Below are 17,638 nucleotides of genomic sequence, written 5' to 3' on the forward strand. Positions count from 1 at the left end.
ATATAGCAGCAGCAGCCTCAGTATTGGTAAAAAGGGAATGAAAAAATGGAGCATTTATAAAACAATATTGTAGTAGTGAAACCTGAAACTTTTATTAGTTCACTACGATCTCATTTTAAGAGAAATGTTGAATCTCTCTCTCTCCTTTTTTTCAGTCGACCATATACCAACAAAGTTATTACTTTATGGTACCGGCCTCCTGAACTTCTGCTTGGAGAGGAAAGATATACACCAGCCATAGATGTCTGGAGCTGTGGGTAAGAAGTTTTAAAACAAAAGTGTTAAATGTAAATCATGAACGAAAATAAATCTCAAATAACATTTATATCAAATGATATTGATGGATTTATATAAAACTTTATTTTACAGCTGTATCCTGGGTGAACTTTTTACTAAAAAACCAATATTTCAAGCAAATCAGGAACTTGCTCAGCTGGAACTAATAAGGTAACTTATACATTCCACGGTGTGGTTGGTGCTTTATAAAATCATAGACAGCACTTCTATTTTTCATGAGCATTCAAAAAAATGGAGTTACAATATTAACATTTAAAAGTTGTCCGAGTTTTTTCAGAAAAAAAAATGGTAGTAACTTTTGGGGAGATGAAAACAAATTATTCAGAATTGGAGAACTGCTTAGTAGCTTTCCATGGCATAGGAATGCACTGGTAGGTAGGATTTTTTTATAGTGCAGATGGAGTTAGCCTTTACTGAAGCCCCTCTCACAACAGGGCATTTGACATGCTCACCTTTTTAAGCAGGTGAGACTGAAGCTTCCTTATTCCATTCTCCCATCAGCAGGTTAAAAGGCCACCATGGAGAGTAATGAATGACTGTTTTAAAGAGAGAGCTTTGCTCAAGGCTAGGTTCTCTGCATACTGCTGGTCCTATGCTGCTTTTTCATTCTCCCACATCTCTGCAACTGGCTTCTGTCTGCTGCAGGAGGGAGTGTTTCTCGAGTTGCCAGATACCTTGGGGAGGTAAAGTCTTCCTTTACCTTCCCACCCCAGTGGATCTTCTCAGACAGTAGCTGTTTGAATTAGTAGAGTCAGAGTCTCTTTTCTCTATTCAGGTGGCAAATGCTGTCTCCTGCTTCTACTATCATAATCAACCTAGGCAGTGGGGTGGAATCTTCTTCCTACAAAAGAAAGAGGATGAGTCAGTGAATTGCTCCTTTATCCTGATCTCTCTCCATGAGGTCAAATATTTGATTCTGAAAAGCAGTAAGTTACATGAGCTGTAAATGCTATATGTAACATGTAGGAAAATTGGTCTGTACAAGTATAACAACCTTTTAGAACAGTGGTCATGGCGCCCGCGGGGGCATCTTAATGCGCCCGCGTCCTGGCCCCCGGGAGAGCACCCACCAAAATGCCGCCGAGTTTCAGCGGCATTTCGATGGGGGTGCCTCTCGATGACGCTGCTTGCAGTCGACAAGTGACATCGTCAAGAGGCGTCGCTGCCGAAATTCCACAGCATTTCGGTGAGTGCTCCACTGCCACAGTGGTCCTTTGGCTGGCACGCGCCAGCCGAAAAGGTTGGGGGACTGCTCTTTTAGAAGGTGCAAAAACATGGCAATGGTCACCCTGTTGTTTTACGCTACTGAAACAATTCATGTTGTGTTGCTGTTTGTTGTTTTTGCTTTAACCACAAGATGGCAGTGCAGCACTTCATTCCAGTTCTGGCTCTCTTTACCAAACTGGAGATAGTTTTGTATAGAGTGAATTGATGTCATTTGTAAAAATTTATTTTGATATCAAAAGAATATCAACTAATTTTTCATAGCTTAATTTTTTCTCTATTGATGATGTACATTTAAAAATGTAATACATTAGGACTGTTCTCAGCACATTTTAACTGGAATCTAAACCACCTATAATGGAATAGTTCTCAGTCATATCATTGTCAATTTTTAACTTACAAGCCACTTTTAATATTTTGATGCCTCTACCAACATCATAGGTGACCATGAGTATTTTGTGAATTTATTATTTTCCCCGATGGTCTTCCCCCAAGTATTTCAAGACCACAGATTGTCTTTTTCATGATTCAAGTCTATGCTACTTTTTCCTCTAGACTTAACTTCTTTTTCAGAATATGCTTTAGATCATATAAATAGGCACAAAGGTGGCACAGTGGTCTAAAGATGGTCTAGATAAGTGTCTAGAATATACTTCTAGTCTTCCAGGAACCCAAAGGCAATAAAAGATGGTAGGCTCTTCTGCCCAAGACCACCCTATTTATAGGAAAAACTTGCTGTAGAAGTTGAAAACAAACATCTGCAAGGTTGCGAGCTGCAGCATCAACCAGCCATTTATGCAACTTTAGCTTTCTGACTGTGAAGCCCACGAAGTGTAAACCCTACTTTTCACACTTAGTGGCCTTGTCTAGACTAGGCTCAAAGGGGTACTCTTATAACACGTTACTAAGACCTTCTAACTAACACTTTTGAAAAAGCCTAGTGTAGATGAGGCCTATTGCCTTCAAGACGGGCTAAGATTTGTTGAGTTAAAGCCTGAGGAGAGCTTGGGTTTAACTCCATCAGGTTTGCTAGTATTAAAGTCTACACTGCCTGGTCTACAACAGACTTTTGAGAAATGTGGTGGCTAACACATTGGAACACCCTATCTTTAAATCCTACTCTAGACAAAGCCAGTGGAAGGGACAGACTTCTGCAACCACATATATGGAGGTGGGCTGGCTCAGTGACCCTTTTCTTTGGCCAAAAGATGGTTTTAATTTTTTTAATTTAGCCCCTGGTCCTTTTTCTTAAATTTAAAAACCAAACACCAGATCTCACCTCTGCCATCACCTTTGGTCCTCCCAAGGCTCCTTACTGTCCTTAAGCAGATACCTAAATTCTTAGTCAGCAATGGAGTGTTGTTTACTCCAGTCATTTGTCAGAGTTCCTTTCCACACCAAGAGTAAAAAAAAAAAAAAACATCATAGATCTAAATTCATCCAAATTCACTCCTCCCCTTTAAATTTCTCTCCTTTCTAAAGAGAAATTCTAGTTTCTGGAAGAAACTGACCTTGCATTAGGGTACATGGGATGCTACCTGAGCATGCTAAGTGGAGTCTTGTATCATTTTCAAAACACAGTAATTGTTTATAAAGAGCCTGTGTGCTGGAGAAGTGTGGGAGAGGTGACAGTTTTTCGAGTGGGGTATTCTTTGGCCTCTTAAGACTGGATATTTACCTACGCTTCCTCTCCAACTCGTGAAAAACTTCATGGCCATGGATCACAGGAAGCCTGTGAATATGTCCATGGAGACTAGAATTTGTTTTCTTTGTATTAACCATGCCTGTGAGTATAAAACTACAACTGCATACCTTGTTGTGTTTGATTTCATACACCGATGGTTTTGTTTTGTTTTTTGTTTGTGTTTGGTGTATAGCCGAATTTGTGGGAGTCCTTGTCCTGCAGTCTGGCCTGATGTAATAAAGTTAGCCTATTTCAACACCATGAAACCAAAGAAGCAGTATCGTCGAAAACTGAGAGAAGAGTTTGCTTTGTAAGGATGGAGACTTCATTTAACCATCTGTATTCCATTAAGTTTTCTTAGGTCCTTTAAGAATTTCAGTATTTTTGAAAGATTTTTTTCTGGGTTTAGTCAGATGCAGAGAGAAGTGACCTGAAGTTTCTATCCTTCCCTTGGTACACATGCCGAGCTCAAGGAAGGGGGAATTGAGCCAAATATTTCAGCCACCTGTCAGCTTTGTAGTTTGGAAATGGTTGCTCTTTGGGCCTGGGTGCACCTGCTCATTGTCCCTATGGCTAAAAGCAGCTCGGGGTACTTAGTCATTAATTGTGATTGGCTAACATTAGGGACTTGTTAGTCATAAATTCAGTATATAAGACTAATTCTCTAAGCCATGTATCCTAAAATAATGCCATTGGAGTTGTCTCATGCAAATAACAAACATGAAAGTTACAGAAAACATCTGTAAGATTATTTTAAAAACTGCCTTTTCTCCGACTATTTCAGGGTTTAGGAAAATGTATCATCCTGTTTATACTTGTGTAACTTTAAAGCAATAGAATTATTGTCTGTAGCCCAATTAAAAAGTTTAAATCTCTTTGTGCTAAATTCCAAGTGTATAGTAATATTAGACCCTTGTTAGAAGGAAAACTTTTAAAACAAATGTATTAATATAAGGCCCAAGTTTTAAATCATACGATTAAACTCTACTTGACAAAATTAAAAAAAAAAAAAAGTTTTATAGCACAAAGATGTGGCATCTGAAATAACACGTGACACCCCCCCCCCCATTTTTCTCTCCTTCTTGCCAGTATTCCGCCAGCTGCGTTAGATCTGTTTGATTACATGCTTGCTTTGGATCCTAGCAAGCGTTGTACAGCTGAACAGGCTCTTCAGTGTGAGTTTCTGCGAGACGTGGAACCATCTAAAATGCCTCCACCAGAGTAAGTTACTTCCTGTGGTAATGTCCGTGCTTACATGATACAAGATGGGAGTGTGTATTTAATGTTCATTGTGTAGTGGAGAAAACACAGGTAGTACAAACATAATACCTAATGTGCCAGATATTAGTAACAGTCCCATTAAGAGAACTGCAGAGTTGAGTGGCTCCTGTACTATGAATGAGAACTATTCCCTAGTTTCGTGTTTGATTTGTTAGTCAGACTTTCTGTACATCTTTCTTACTGTTAGTGACCTGCAAGTGTATTTAGAAGAATGACTGTCTCCAAACAACAAGGGAGGGGGGAAAAAAAAGCAGCATTTATTCCCCTATTTTAATGCAAAAGTTCTGGATTACTGTTTAGAGGATTGCAGGTTGCTGAGTTCTTATACTAGAGCCCCTTTCCTTTTTGTAAACTCTGTGAATCTGAGTAGACAGCATTGTCCTGTTGAGAAAATAAATATTCATTTTGTTCTGCCAGGAGGACTTGTTTATGAAACATCTTCTGAGATTATACTTGCATTACACACTTGTTAGGAGTCTGGATTCACAGAATCCCAGCAGACTCACCTTTTCAGATCTGATGTTGTATGTTGAGCATTTATTTTAATGTTTTGTACAAAGATAATGCTGACTATTTACCATACTTCTTTACAGCCTTCCTTTGTGGCAAGATTGTCATGAACTGTGGAGTAAGAAACGTAGACGGCAGAAGCAGATGGGCATGACAGATGACACAACAGCAGCTAAAATTCCTAGGAAGGATTTGTCTTTAGGCCTGGATGATAGCAGAACGAACACCCCACAAGGCATGCAGACTTCTTCCAAACTCACAACTCAGGGCAACTCTAGTGTAGCACTTGGTCAGTAATCTTTTTTGTCATTTTTAAATTGTCTATTACTTGCTGACTATGCATCTAGACATTTAGATGTTAACACTTTCAAAATCTTGCAAGCTCTCGGAATTCTTAAGGGAAACAAAATAGCGTAAATTTTAAAGATGCTAAAGATTTATCTTGTCCTCAGCAGTCAGGCATTCCCAATATGACTTGTGTAATGAGTTTCATCTTGACCAGTGTCAAAACTTTTAAATATCTTGACCTGCCTAGTAGTCATTTTAATTTGGGGGAGGGGGGGGTCTATTGTCCACCTCAGGGTTTCTTATTACCCCACCCATGAGCAACTGCTCTAACTCACATTGTACAACTCTTCATAGTCTAGAGCAACCTCACTGATCATGACATAAATTGAAGGGAAAGGGTTTCAAGTCAAACATCATCTTCACAACAAATAGATTCTTCCCCCATGTTAAGTGATCTTCCCTCTCCCAAGTACATCTGCTTTAGCAAGTCTCTTCTAGCTGGTGATGCTGAGCTGAGATACTAGCTAATGAGGGAGCTTACTATATCATGACAAGAGAATTAGTGAGCTACCTCTACCCATTAAAGCAGAAAACCAAGCCTAGAGTGTCTTGCTTGGTGGTATAAAAAACTCCTTCAAAGCCACTAGGAAGAAAATGTTTATTTATAATCGTAATCAAATGGGGTGTCTCCTTATACAGGAGTTGGTACTACTGCCCCTGCTATAAGCAAGGTGTTTTTTAACTTGCTTTCTAAAGTATAGATTCTGTACGTTGTGTGTGGGGGGCAGCTGACAAAGGAACAGATAAGAGTTTGACATAGACAGCTTTGTAATGCAGCAAGCAAGTATAAAATATAGTGTCACTAACATGGGAGCTCCAAGAATTGAAAGTGTGTGAATGTGTAGTGCATTCATTTAAATTCTCTGTGGACAGTAATAATCTCAAATCAGCTAGCTCTCTAACAGTAGACCATAGCTCCAAGTATATGTTGCAGAGATGTAATGATGTAGTTCTCATGACCCATGTAGTTTACCACCTCTTGCTCCTGGTCATCGTGGTTTTCGTTGTAATCCAGTAGTGTATTTCTGCCACTCTTTTGCAAGAGTAGCCTCAAGTCTTGGCAAGACTTTCAAATTCTGCTTATCCCCTAAAAATTTTGTCCCATGTTGACGATTAGCAAATTTTATTAGAGTCCCAGTGGTTGGAGTTATTTGTCACCTCATAGAGTATTAACTGTATTAATCATTACTAATATAGTATTAATAATAATATCTAATACCAAATTAACCAAAGAACTCAAGAATTAATTATTCAGCCCCATGTCATTCTTGGCACAAGTGTAAGTATAAAAGAAAATATGTTCCAGGGTGGAGAAAGCAGGGTTTTAGTGTGTGGTGGAGCAGAGGCAGTACTGTATAAAATCGAAAATGTCTGTGTTTATGTTCTAAGACTTAGGAGTATGTACATGCTGAATGAACAAATACACAAGGCCATGGGGCAAACTAAGGAGCTGACACAAGGGCAGGCTGTATCTAAATTTAAATAAACTAAATCGTTGCACATATGACAATGCACAAAGCACTAACATTGTTCATTTTGGGTAAAAAATAATTTGTCCTGAATTATTTGCTACTGTTCTAGTTCTTATGTGAAGCTCTTGTCATTGCATTTTATAACTTAACAGTGCGTGGGGAGCTCACTTATGATTTCCACCAAGAATTTTAATTCCCCTATGATAGGGATGTCTTCTAAAATTTTGGGTGGGTAGGAAGATGCTGCAATTTTCTTTCTCATTCATATTGTCTGCTGGATTTTCAATTTTGGATTCTGAGAAATATCTTCTGTTCCTGGTCCTTGAACAGACCATTTTCAGATGTCACATAATTTGCAGCAGGCTTGACATCTGTTATGTGCCTAATTAATACATCAAGAGAATACAGCGCAAAGCGTCTGAGAGAGTAGAGTTCTGTGCATTGCCAAATAAAAATAAGTTACTTGTTTTTGAATTCCCCTGGTCTTCACTACATTTTAGCTGTTAGCACCCCAGCGCACATCAACAAGCAGCCTGATTTAATTTTGCAACAACTGTGTCCACTTTAGCGATGAGTCAAATGCTGAGGACAGGACGTTTTAAAAATTCCAGCTGTCCAGAGACATTCATTGGATGCTGCCAGAAGTTACGTTACATTGGTAGCCTTCTAGTTTCACATGTGAAAGTTCAATTTTGATATCAGATATTTGATATCAACCTGACGGATGCCTTTGCTTCATTTTTCTATAAAGAAAGAAGTTTCCCCATTAGAATTAAATAAGATCCTAGGCTTTTACTGGCAGATCTGGAATTGAAATTCGAATTATTAGGATTTTGTGCCATTCCCAATTAACAACAGTTTCTTCTCTCACTGGTCATGCTGATAGGTTTACGTGTTCTCTTTTTCATGATGAATCTGTAGGTACAGCCTGAATAAGGGATCCTGTTCCATTCCTGCTTCGTATTTGAGTGTACCCTTGACCTGTTCTGTCTGTTTAAAGTTCATAAGTCTCATAACACAAATAAGATGCCTCACCATAAAGTGCCTTTGTGGGTTCTTCTAAACTGTAAAGCTAGCAATGTGTACGTGACTTAAAACCCATTCTTCTGCTCTCATGTGGGTGTCTTCCCGTACCACTGAAATCAACAGAATAGTCTTCTACCTTACTCAGCACTTTACTTGTCCTTCTCAGTAGCTTTGCACTTATGCCATTACCTTCAGCTAGCTCATTAGCTTCTGGGTCAGTTTGTCTAGTCACCTTAGCAGGTGTCACAGCATACAAATTAAGCATCTGGAGGGTCAGGGTCTGACTGGAATTGTGTTTTGCAGATGGCCACTTTTTAAGCAAAGGGATGTAATATGTCAAAGATAGGAGACTTTGTGGTGACTGGAAATCTTACAGCTGTCTAAGGCAGGTGGCCTTAAACTCTGGCTTCATTGTATTGTGGAAAAATGAGCTCAAACGTGTTTCTCATCTGTCTAGTGTGTGGGCGTGCCCTTTGTAAGTCATTTTCTCTGTATTGGATCATGCTATTCAATTTCCTATTAATACTCTTCTAAATGTAATTAATTTGTAAAAGCATTCCATTTCTGTATTGTCAGAAACTGTACTTTGCCAAGAATATCAGCCATGGTATATTAAGCTTGATTTGGAGCCTCTGAAATATGACAGTTCTAAATAACACTTTTAAAACTCCCTTTTGTCTTTAGTGAAAACAGGCACTGGACAGCAGTTAAACCAGAATGAAGTGGCAATCCTGCTAAATCTTCTACAGTCTAAATCAAGTGTTAGCATGGCACATTTTGCCGAAGTGTTGAATATTAAGATAAATGCAGAGACTCAGCAGCAACTAGATAAAATAAACATTCCTGCTGGTATTTTGGCAGCAGGTGAAAAACAGCCAGAGCAACAGCCGCCTCCACCACCACTAGAACAGGAGCCTTTGCAACAGCCAGCAGTCACTCAGCCAGCTGTGCCACCTGCTCAGCTGACTCAGCCTAAAGTTGAGACTGATGCTGCCCAGGCAGCTGTGCAGAGTGCATTTGCTGTTTTGTTGTCTCAGTTAATAAAGACTCAGCAAACAAAGCAAAAAGATCTTGTACTAGAGGAGAAGGAGAATGGATCAGGAAATGAAATGTCGTTACAACTCAGGCAGCCTCCAGAGCCTTGCACTCCTGCATCTGATAACCAGGAGGACACGGAATCTCCAGCATCTGTTTACCCACATCTGATCAAATCATTATACTCATGTGCAGGTACTTACAATTTTGAATGTTGATAAGTAGATATCTTGACCACCAGAGAGATTGACTTGGAGATAAACAGCTAACAGCATGCTTTGTACCCCATGTATGCATGGTTACGCCATACCCATTAGCAAAACATGCACAGGAGCGATGACACTGAGGATGTGAGAAGGAATGTAATTTCCTTTTGTCACTTACTATCTTAGTTAGTTGTGACTGATTTTATTATACTGTACATACACTTACTCAAAGGGCTAGATGTGCGGTTATACTGGCACTGTGTTGTTCGTATTATTATGGTAGCACGTAGATGCCCCAGTCAGGTATTAGGTGCCGTACAAACGGTTGTTTTAAACAAACAAACTGTGAAAGTTTACTGTCTAATATATACCTGTTTGTTTTTCTGATGTGTGAGGAATAACTGGTTTTGACTGGAAAAATAGATGGTCTCCTTTTGTTAATTGTAGGTTTACCAACTTTAACAGAGCCCCTTTAAGTAAACTCCTTTTGTTTAAGTAACTACAGCATCAAAAATTTTCCATGCCTACTTCCTTTAATTACCTGACCAGGGTGCGGAAATTTTCCATTTGTGAAATTAATATGGTCAACTTAAAATTTCATTAAAACACTATGATTTACATACATACAGTGCACACATGAAATGTTTAACTGATGGAGCTTCTCAGAGTTCTAATTTTTTTGAATATCATGAAATTAGTATTTCAGCCATACGTCTTCAGTGCATATTGATTTACTTGTTACTAAATAGCATTGGCAGCTCTATAGAAGAATATTGTGAAGGAATGTAAAATCTCAACCATTACCATTTGTAGCAGTCTCTGTCCCTTTCCCAAAACCCATGTCAGTATGGGCTTTGGCCCACATCATTGGTACAATTTCCTCCCCTTCTGGCATAACATCTGTTGTTACCAACCTCCTCAAGGATATTGTTCGATTCTCCCCTTCCCTCCCCCCAAGTTAGCTGATCGCATGTGCTTGCAGGAGGATCCTGGAACTCTCAGTTCTGAAAAACCTTTGAAGGCAGTGTCTTTTTGCGTCTCCAAAATGCCTTTTCTCCGATACTCTTAAACTTAATTAGTTGATTAACCTTTATTTTTTGTGAAGAAGTGTAGTAGCAAACCTTTGTGATACTTCTGCAAAGTGTTTTTTCTTCTCCTTCTGGTGTTGTAATTATTTGTCAAACGTAATTTCAGATCTTATTCTAAGGCTCTCGTTTTTAATCTATTTAGGTCAAGATGATTTGGTTAGACAGCCTGAGATGAGGCTTCTAAACCTAACACCAGAACAAGAACGCCCTCGTATTTTGCCCCCAGACCAGCGTCCTCCTGAGCCACCAGAACCACCGCCTCTCACTGAAGAAGACGACCTAGATTATCGGACAGAAAACCAGCATTTGCCTATTTCTAGCTCTTCAGGAACAGATCCTCATGCTGGGGTGAAAGCTGCTCTTCTACAACTGCTTTCTCAGCATCAGGTTCAGCCAACTGAGGAACCAGTAACAACTAGTGTGGATTATCAGGCAAGAGACTCCTATGTAACTGACTACAAGGATAATTTTGGATCTTCTTTCTCTTCTGTCCATTATGGTGGTAGTGATGGAATAGGAAGTGGATCATCTGGGGCACTGGAAAGGAGAAGCTTCATTGGAAATTCAGATATTCAGTCTTTGGATAACTACAGTACTGCTTCATCTCACTCTGGTGGTGCACCTCCACCTCCTGCTTTTTCAGAACCATTTCCCAGCTCAGTAACTGGTTATGGAGACATTTACCTCAACACCGGTCCCCTGCTGTTTAGTGGAGATAAGGACCATAGATTTGAATATAGCCATGGCCCTATTGCAGTTCTGGGAAACCGTGGCGACACTTCCACAGGGTCGGAAAGTACTCATTCTTTGTCCACAAAGATGCACAACTATAGTTATGGAAGTAATTTACAAGAAAACCCTAGTGGCATTAGCCACATACATGGACAAACTTGGACTTCTCCAGCCCAAGGACCTGGATATTCCCAAGGATACAGAGGACACATTAGCACATCAACAGTCAGAGGGCGAGGCAGAGGATTACCATACTGAGTATCTGTTTTTCCTCAGGCACATCATTTTTATCTGGAAAGACTTTTTTTCTAGCTGCAGTTTAAAGCAGCAATCCAGTAGACTTGAATAATGTTAATTCAACAGCTTTATTTTTATGTGGAAAAGGGTCTTGCATACAGTAGGAAAATTTAAACTGCTTAAAACTCATGCTGTCTGGAAACTAGATCAATTGATTGTACATGTTCACAAATTCTAGTTATGAATTTTATTTTGTATTTTTGGCAGTTTTAAGTGGATGCTAAATTTAGGGACATCAGCTTTTTATGGCACTCTTTCAGATCTTCTGAACTATGCACATTTGTGCTTTTTTTGTAAGTTTGGACCAACTTAATGTAAAAAATTTTACAACAATCAAAGCAGGGCACTGATTTATTTGGTATTTTTCTTTTTACAAAACTACCTTTAGTCAGAGGTCACTGTCAGTCTTTGCACTGCTTTCAGTGTTATTGTGGAAGGTGTACTTTGTGCTCATTTCAGATAATAAAACACAACCTCCCTCTTGATACAAAAATTTTATAAATATTTGGTCAATGTTATTTTTTTCCTTTAAAAAAAAAAAAAAAAAAAAAGATGGTGTAGTAAAATGTTTCCCCATCTCCCAGACATGTTTGTAATAAAACTGTTTTACTTGAATGGTAAGTGCCTTAACGTGTAAGTTTAAGGTCTGCAAAAATTCTCTACATTTTTCTTAAAAGGAAATTCCCTTTCTCTAAGGTTGTTTTGTAGCTTGATTCAAAGACTAATACTTTGATACACTACATTAAAACAGAGATAATTATAGGCAACTTGGACAGAGCACATTTTAAAGTGGCATATTTGCCATTTGTCAGCTAAGCCAGTTTAGTAAGTTATACTAAATTTTCTCTTAATTGAAATGATCTTCCCCAAACTGAATTTACTGAGAATGTCAGTGTGAAGCCATTAAAGAAAGGTAGGTTTCCATCAACTTTTCCCTAAAAGCTCTATTAACTTCTGTAGTCCCTCTGCCAAATAAGATCTACTTTATACAGAGCTATGGATGGTAAAATTGACTTTAAGGAAGACAGTGAGAGAGAGCTTTTTCTTCAATGTCATTGGTAATAGTTAATGAGTTTTGTGTGGAAAGCTGACACTGTCTCCTCTTTACCACATATAAAAGCATTATGGAAAGCCTCTAATGTTAAAGACCAGTATTTAATGCAACATAGAAAATTTAGCAGTTCAAATTTTCTGGAAAGTGGGATTGTGCCAATTAATCCTTTCTGTATTCAGCTATTCCATTGATCATTGTAATACTTTATTTGAATCTGTCTTTGAACCACAACAAAAATTACTGTAGCTAAAATTGCTACCAGAAACCATCACTCCAGTTTTATATTAGTTATATTTTCCAGCATATTTTCCTCTGAGAACAGCAGCCTCTCTCTCCTGCAGAGAGGGGATATGGCTATATTTTCCATGTACTGAAAAGAATGTTTAATAGCCCATATTGGATACAATTTTCCAACTGATTATCCAGTTGATAAATTGATACATTATGTAACAGTGTTTAATTACTTTTAAAAAGGTAAAAATTCTACATACACTATTACCAGTTGAGTCATGTCAGTGACTTCTTGGATTTTCAGACTAGAAGCCAAAGTTGTCTATTTCGTTTAAAATTCTGGTTCTAATTTATGACTAATTATTGCAGCATAGGGTGTGAAGAACATTAAAATGTAACTAAACAGTGTTCAAGTATCTGCAGTTGCATCATGGTGAGTCTTATCTCTTTAGACTTCCCTCTAAATCTCAGTTATCCAAATTCCCATCAGCCACACTAGAGAATCCTGCTGTCTGAAAATAAAAGCAGCTAAGCTGGAAACAAATATTTGTGACCTGAATAGCCTGTGTTTAAAAGAAATTAAACACTTCATATAAAATGACACTGTGTTTGAATAGTTTTTCTTGAGCTAAACACATCTTAGTATTTTTTGAAGGAGAGAATAAATGCAAGCAGAAGAGTCTTAGTATTGTCATTGTGTTCAGCTATAGCAGCATCTTACCATTTTTACAAAAGTATGCTCAGCTAAAACAAAAGCCAGGTTTAATAACAAAAATCTAGCAAAAGTTAGGTGTAAAATCTGGCAAAAGGCTTTCAAATCCATATACAACCTTTGTGGCAAGAAATGCATGGTCAAATATTAACGTGTACTCCACTTCAAAAAAAATAAAGCCTTGTGAGACTTCACTAAGAAGCAGGTAAGTCCAAATGAAAAGTAGATAATAAAGAACAAATCAGGAATACGTGATTTTGACTTTCAAAAATAAAATGTGAGGAAGAAATACCTGTTATAGCTTCCTACGTAGAGGTAAAGTTTCAAGCCAGATGATACACTTATTTCACCTAAGCCAGTCTCTCTTGTCCACATAAATAGTGATAGAGCAGTTTGATTTATGAACTGAAATACTGTGACAATTAAGATGTTCCATGTAGTTAGAAACGTTGGCATATTAATGTATTGGTTGATATCAAAACTAATTTTAGACTTTGATCTTGACTGAATAAGAATAAAAGCAATTAGAAAAGGATACAAAGCTGATTTCCAAATGGATTGGCAACAAATGCATTAAGATTTAGCAAATCCATTCACATGCCATTGCTGGTATATGTATTGCACAGTGATTTTTCTACTAATTTTAGTTCAAGCAATACTGGCCTAACATTTAAAAACCAATGGTCCACACTGTTCAAACAATTCAGAGAGTCAGGCTGAATTACTCAGCCCCAATAATCTTGCCTCTTAAAACCTGGGCAAGAGATTTCTCCCACTTCCAGTCCTTGTATGACATTTTGCGACCCTGCAAGGGTCAGAACAGTTTTGGGGTATGAGCCCTATGCCGCTCCCCTTACAAGCAGCCCTGATAACGAGCTCATGTCTCCATAGTGTACAGTTCTCTAGCAATCCCAGGCTATGACTCAGCCCTCAGAAGGCTGCAAAAAATGAGAGCAACCTCTGTGGCTGCTCTAAGATGTGCCCAGAATATGGGCAGTGCAAAAATGGCTTAACGTTACTTTGCCCCGTATCCCTGTGGGATTACATCTTCTGCTGCACCTCCTAGATGTACTGCAGAGAATTGGACCCAACATCAAAAAGTGTTTTTCTCTACCATCCAGATTGAAGTAAAGTATTTGATCCTGGATATACCACATGTTGAATAGTTAGTTTTGAATGAGGTGGTCTCCAACATTACCTGGAGTAAAAGAATTAAAAACACATAGTGCTAGTATGACAGGCAGGATATTACATAACTTCAGCCAAACGAAAAGGAGAGAGAGAGACTAACATAAAAACAAATTCGTGATCCTAGGATAAAGCAATCCTGAGTAGAAGAAACTGCAAAATACAAACCAAAAAAACCTACAGCATACCCCCCATCCAAATAACTAAATCTGATCTTTAAATGTAATTGCTAGAAAATTACTTATACATTTTAAAAATTGCGTATTTATATTTTTTATACATATTCCATACATATTTAATTACTATTACCTTCTATCATCTTAAACATCAGCTGCTTAATGAAAAACAAAGGTGGAAGGAGTTTTAATGTAAACTATTGATGCTTTGAGATTGCTTTTCCTGTTATATTTATAGCAGGAGTTAGTGCCAGTCTGAAGGAAGTTATTAAAGGTTCATCAGTTGCTGAGACTTATAAATAAGCTGTAAAACGAATTTTAAACTAGCACAGGTAACTTTCATGCAATTGTTATTCAGGCAAAAACTCCATTACGTCCCAAACTACAAGAGCCGGCCCCATGTTTCATTTCCAGTAGAGGAAATAAATTTCACCCAAACTTTTTGAATTTTTGTTTTAGATTGAAGAGAAAAATAAACCCCCTCCAAAGGATGAAAAATCTCAGTTGAATTATGTTGGTGGAAAAATCTTGGTTAATGCTTCAAATTGTTTGAGGCAGTATTAATGTGTTCTCTGCAGTTAAGTATGCCATTAAATAAATTGCCAGAAAACTGATTCAGATCTAAACTGTTTCATATTAAATTAAGTGCTGGACTTAAATTCAAACTAATTTTTGCTGAACAAGGTTAAGTACTCTTATCATAGGAATTATTTTAGGGCAACAATTTAAAATACTGAAACTACTACTTCAGCTTACTTACTGTTGATATTTCTTTAAGCCATTTGTATATAAGATGTATTGAGTAGCCTGTAAATAAAATACCATGAGAACTTCAGTCTTTTTATCCTTGTTTTCCCTCTTTGGATATCAAATAGCCTATCACAAAATTATTTTACATTTTATTATGATGGAATAGGTTGACTCACCATTCAGTTTGGAATCCCACACCTTCAGTAGCATTCAGTATATTAGAATCTGTAAGTCACCCAATGCTTTTCAAAGCCAGGCATTCACCATACTCAATTTGTGTATCTAACGTTCATAATTTGTGATAATGGAATATTAGTATTGCTGTGCTGATGTCACTAACCCATTGTTCACAGGATACCTAAGACTTCAAAGCCAAGTGAAGTGTCACAGCTACCAGAATAAAGATAATCTGATTTAATTTCATTTTTTTCCATTTATTTTACATAGTGAAACTGATCAGGAGTCAGTGGGGTCAGGTTAGTAAAAAGGGGAATTCTTTAGTTAGCTGGCCAAATGAGAAGATTGCGGTGTGATTTTTAACATACCAGGTTCAAATGGCATGAAGAGGTCTTGAATTATGGAGGGCTGGAATCTATTGTAGAACAAAGGGATAAATTATTTTTCACTTCAAAGCAAGAACATGGGAGACGTGCAGATCTCTTCAGGGAATTAGGTGATTGTCTGGAGAACCTGCTGCTTGAGCTGTTGGTTGCTCTCCTGGAACATGGTATACATAGATCAGTGAGGTATTTTAAGTAAAATACTAGGGATGTACAAGTAGAGGTGCAGACAAGCTTTTTTTTTTTTTTTTAAGCCCACTAAAAGTGAGGATCCATGCATAGGCCAACAGTGATAAAAGCTCCAAATCAGTAATCCAGACTTTTTTTTAATTTCTGGGTTATTTTAATACCAAGGTTGGAGAGAGATGCACAAATCTGGCATGACTTCTAACAATAGCCCTTTCTACAGTAGGATGACTTATGAAAAATATCCACTGTTCACATTTTTAGTGCCATTGTTGTTACCAGCACTAGGACAACCACTAGTGTTAAGGGTTTACCTTGCAGCTGTCCTCCACCATTCTATCAAAGTTGCAAACACAACTGAAGCAGAACCAATGCAAGGAAATTGAAAAATGGATCTAATGTAGACAGTGTCAATAGGTCATTTTTACCCAGAGATTTTTCTTTAACAAACTTCAACAGCATGACCATCTCTACAGGGTAGCAAGGTAGGAAAGTCTACAGACTGTTTCATTTTTCTTCTAAATAAATGTTAAGTATCATTCACAATGTATTTAGATGGAGTACTTACTTTCTCTGATGAAGGGGAGCACGTGATGTACATGCGAGCTAGTCAAGTGCGCACGCACAGCTAGTCAGTAGAGAGGCAGGAAATGTGTGAATCTCAACCTAAGGAAGCATCTGATTTCAGGAAAAGGAAGCCTTGCTACCAACTATAGTGGAAACCTGAGTCTTCTGTCAAAGATTTAGGCTGTTTCTTCAACTGCTGAATGGAAATTGTATCAGGGCATATGGGAGAGAAGCAAGCAGCAACAACATAGACTCCTTATTTCAGTACAGAGAACGCTGAGTTACAAAAGTTAGTAGTATAACAGGATGAAATCAGTTGACAAGAAACAAAGGCAAAGTAACTTGAGCTATAAACTGATGCATTTTAGTTTTCAAAGAACCATTATGAACAAATGAAGTGGTGTTAAAGATGCTATTTGTATATGAACCACACCGATGTGCTCTCTTTTATAAGGAATAGTCCATACACTCATAATCTGAAGCATCTAGCAAACCAGGAGCTTCTAAGGGTATGGATTCAAGCTTGAGCTTAAATCTCCCCTTTGAATCTACATACAAATCTCTCAACCTTGACCTAGGACCCTGTGGGGCTGGAGGTGCCAAACCAAGTCAGGAACCAGGGTTCAAGACCTATTGAGTTGCAATGTCAACACAATCCTGCTTGACTTGTGCCCTGGGAGTTGGCCAAAAGTATCCCACAATCTCATGGGCCAGCTTCCTTAGTCCTCTCTATCCCAAGAATCCTCAGTTGAGACTCCAGTGAAAATGGAATCGACCCTGCTTGGTGTACTGCAGCAGCTCAGTGAGCCAGCATTAACCTTTCCATTGGCTTCTGACTAGAGAGCTGCAAATGCACCATCAGAACGCTTTCAGCATTTGCAATGGAGACTGACCAGCCTTTTTTGCAAAGCACGTAGCTTCATAGTCATGGAAGCGCAGCCAGATTTTGATTAATCCCTGGTGCAAAGCCAGCAGAACCACAGTAAGCATACTAGAATGATCAAGCATTACCAG

General features: G+C 38.2%; 1 protein-coding gene across 1 annotated transcript in view; it reads left to right on the forward strand.

Moving 5' to 3' along the window:
• The window catches only part of CDK13 (cyclin dependent kinase 13), an 80,592-nt gene extending 65,196 nt beyond the window's left edge, over positions 1–15,396 (forward strand). The window contains exons 11-17 of the mRNA XM_075062001.1: positions 156–257; positions 370–447; positions 3,399–3,515; positions 4,295–4,426; positions 5,080–5,285; positions 8,527–9,072; positions 10,314–15,396. Of these exons, the coding sequence (XP_074918102.1) occupies positions 156–257; positions 370–447; positions 3,399–3,515; positions 4,295–4,426; positions 5,080–5,285; positions 8,527–9,072; positions 10,314–11,161 (2,029 nt within the window). The 3' untranslated portion in view covers positions 11,162–15,396. The remainder of the gene's footprint in view (positions 1–155; positions 258–369; positions 448–3,398; positions 3,516–4,294; positions 4,427–5,079; positions 5,286–8,526; positions 9,073–10,313) is intronic.
• Positions 15,397–17,638: the final 2,242 nt, after the last annotated feature.

This window comes from Chelonoidis abingdonii, chromosome 2 (genome assembly GCF_003597395.2).
Source record: "Chelonoidis abingdonii isolate Lonesome George chromosome 2, CheloAbing_2.0, whole genome shotgun sequence".
Classification (NCBI taxonomy): Eukaryota; Metazoa; Chordata; order Testudines; family Testudinidae; genus Chelonoidis; species Chelonoidis abingdonii.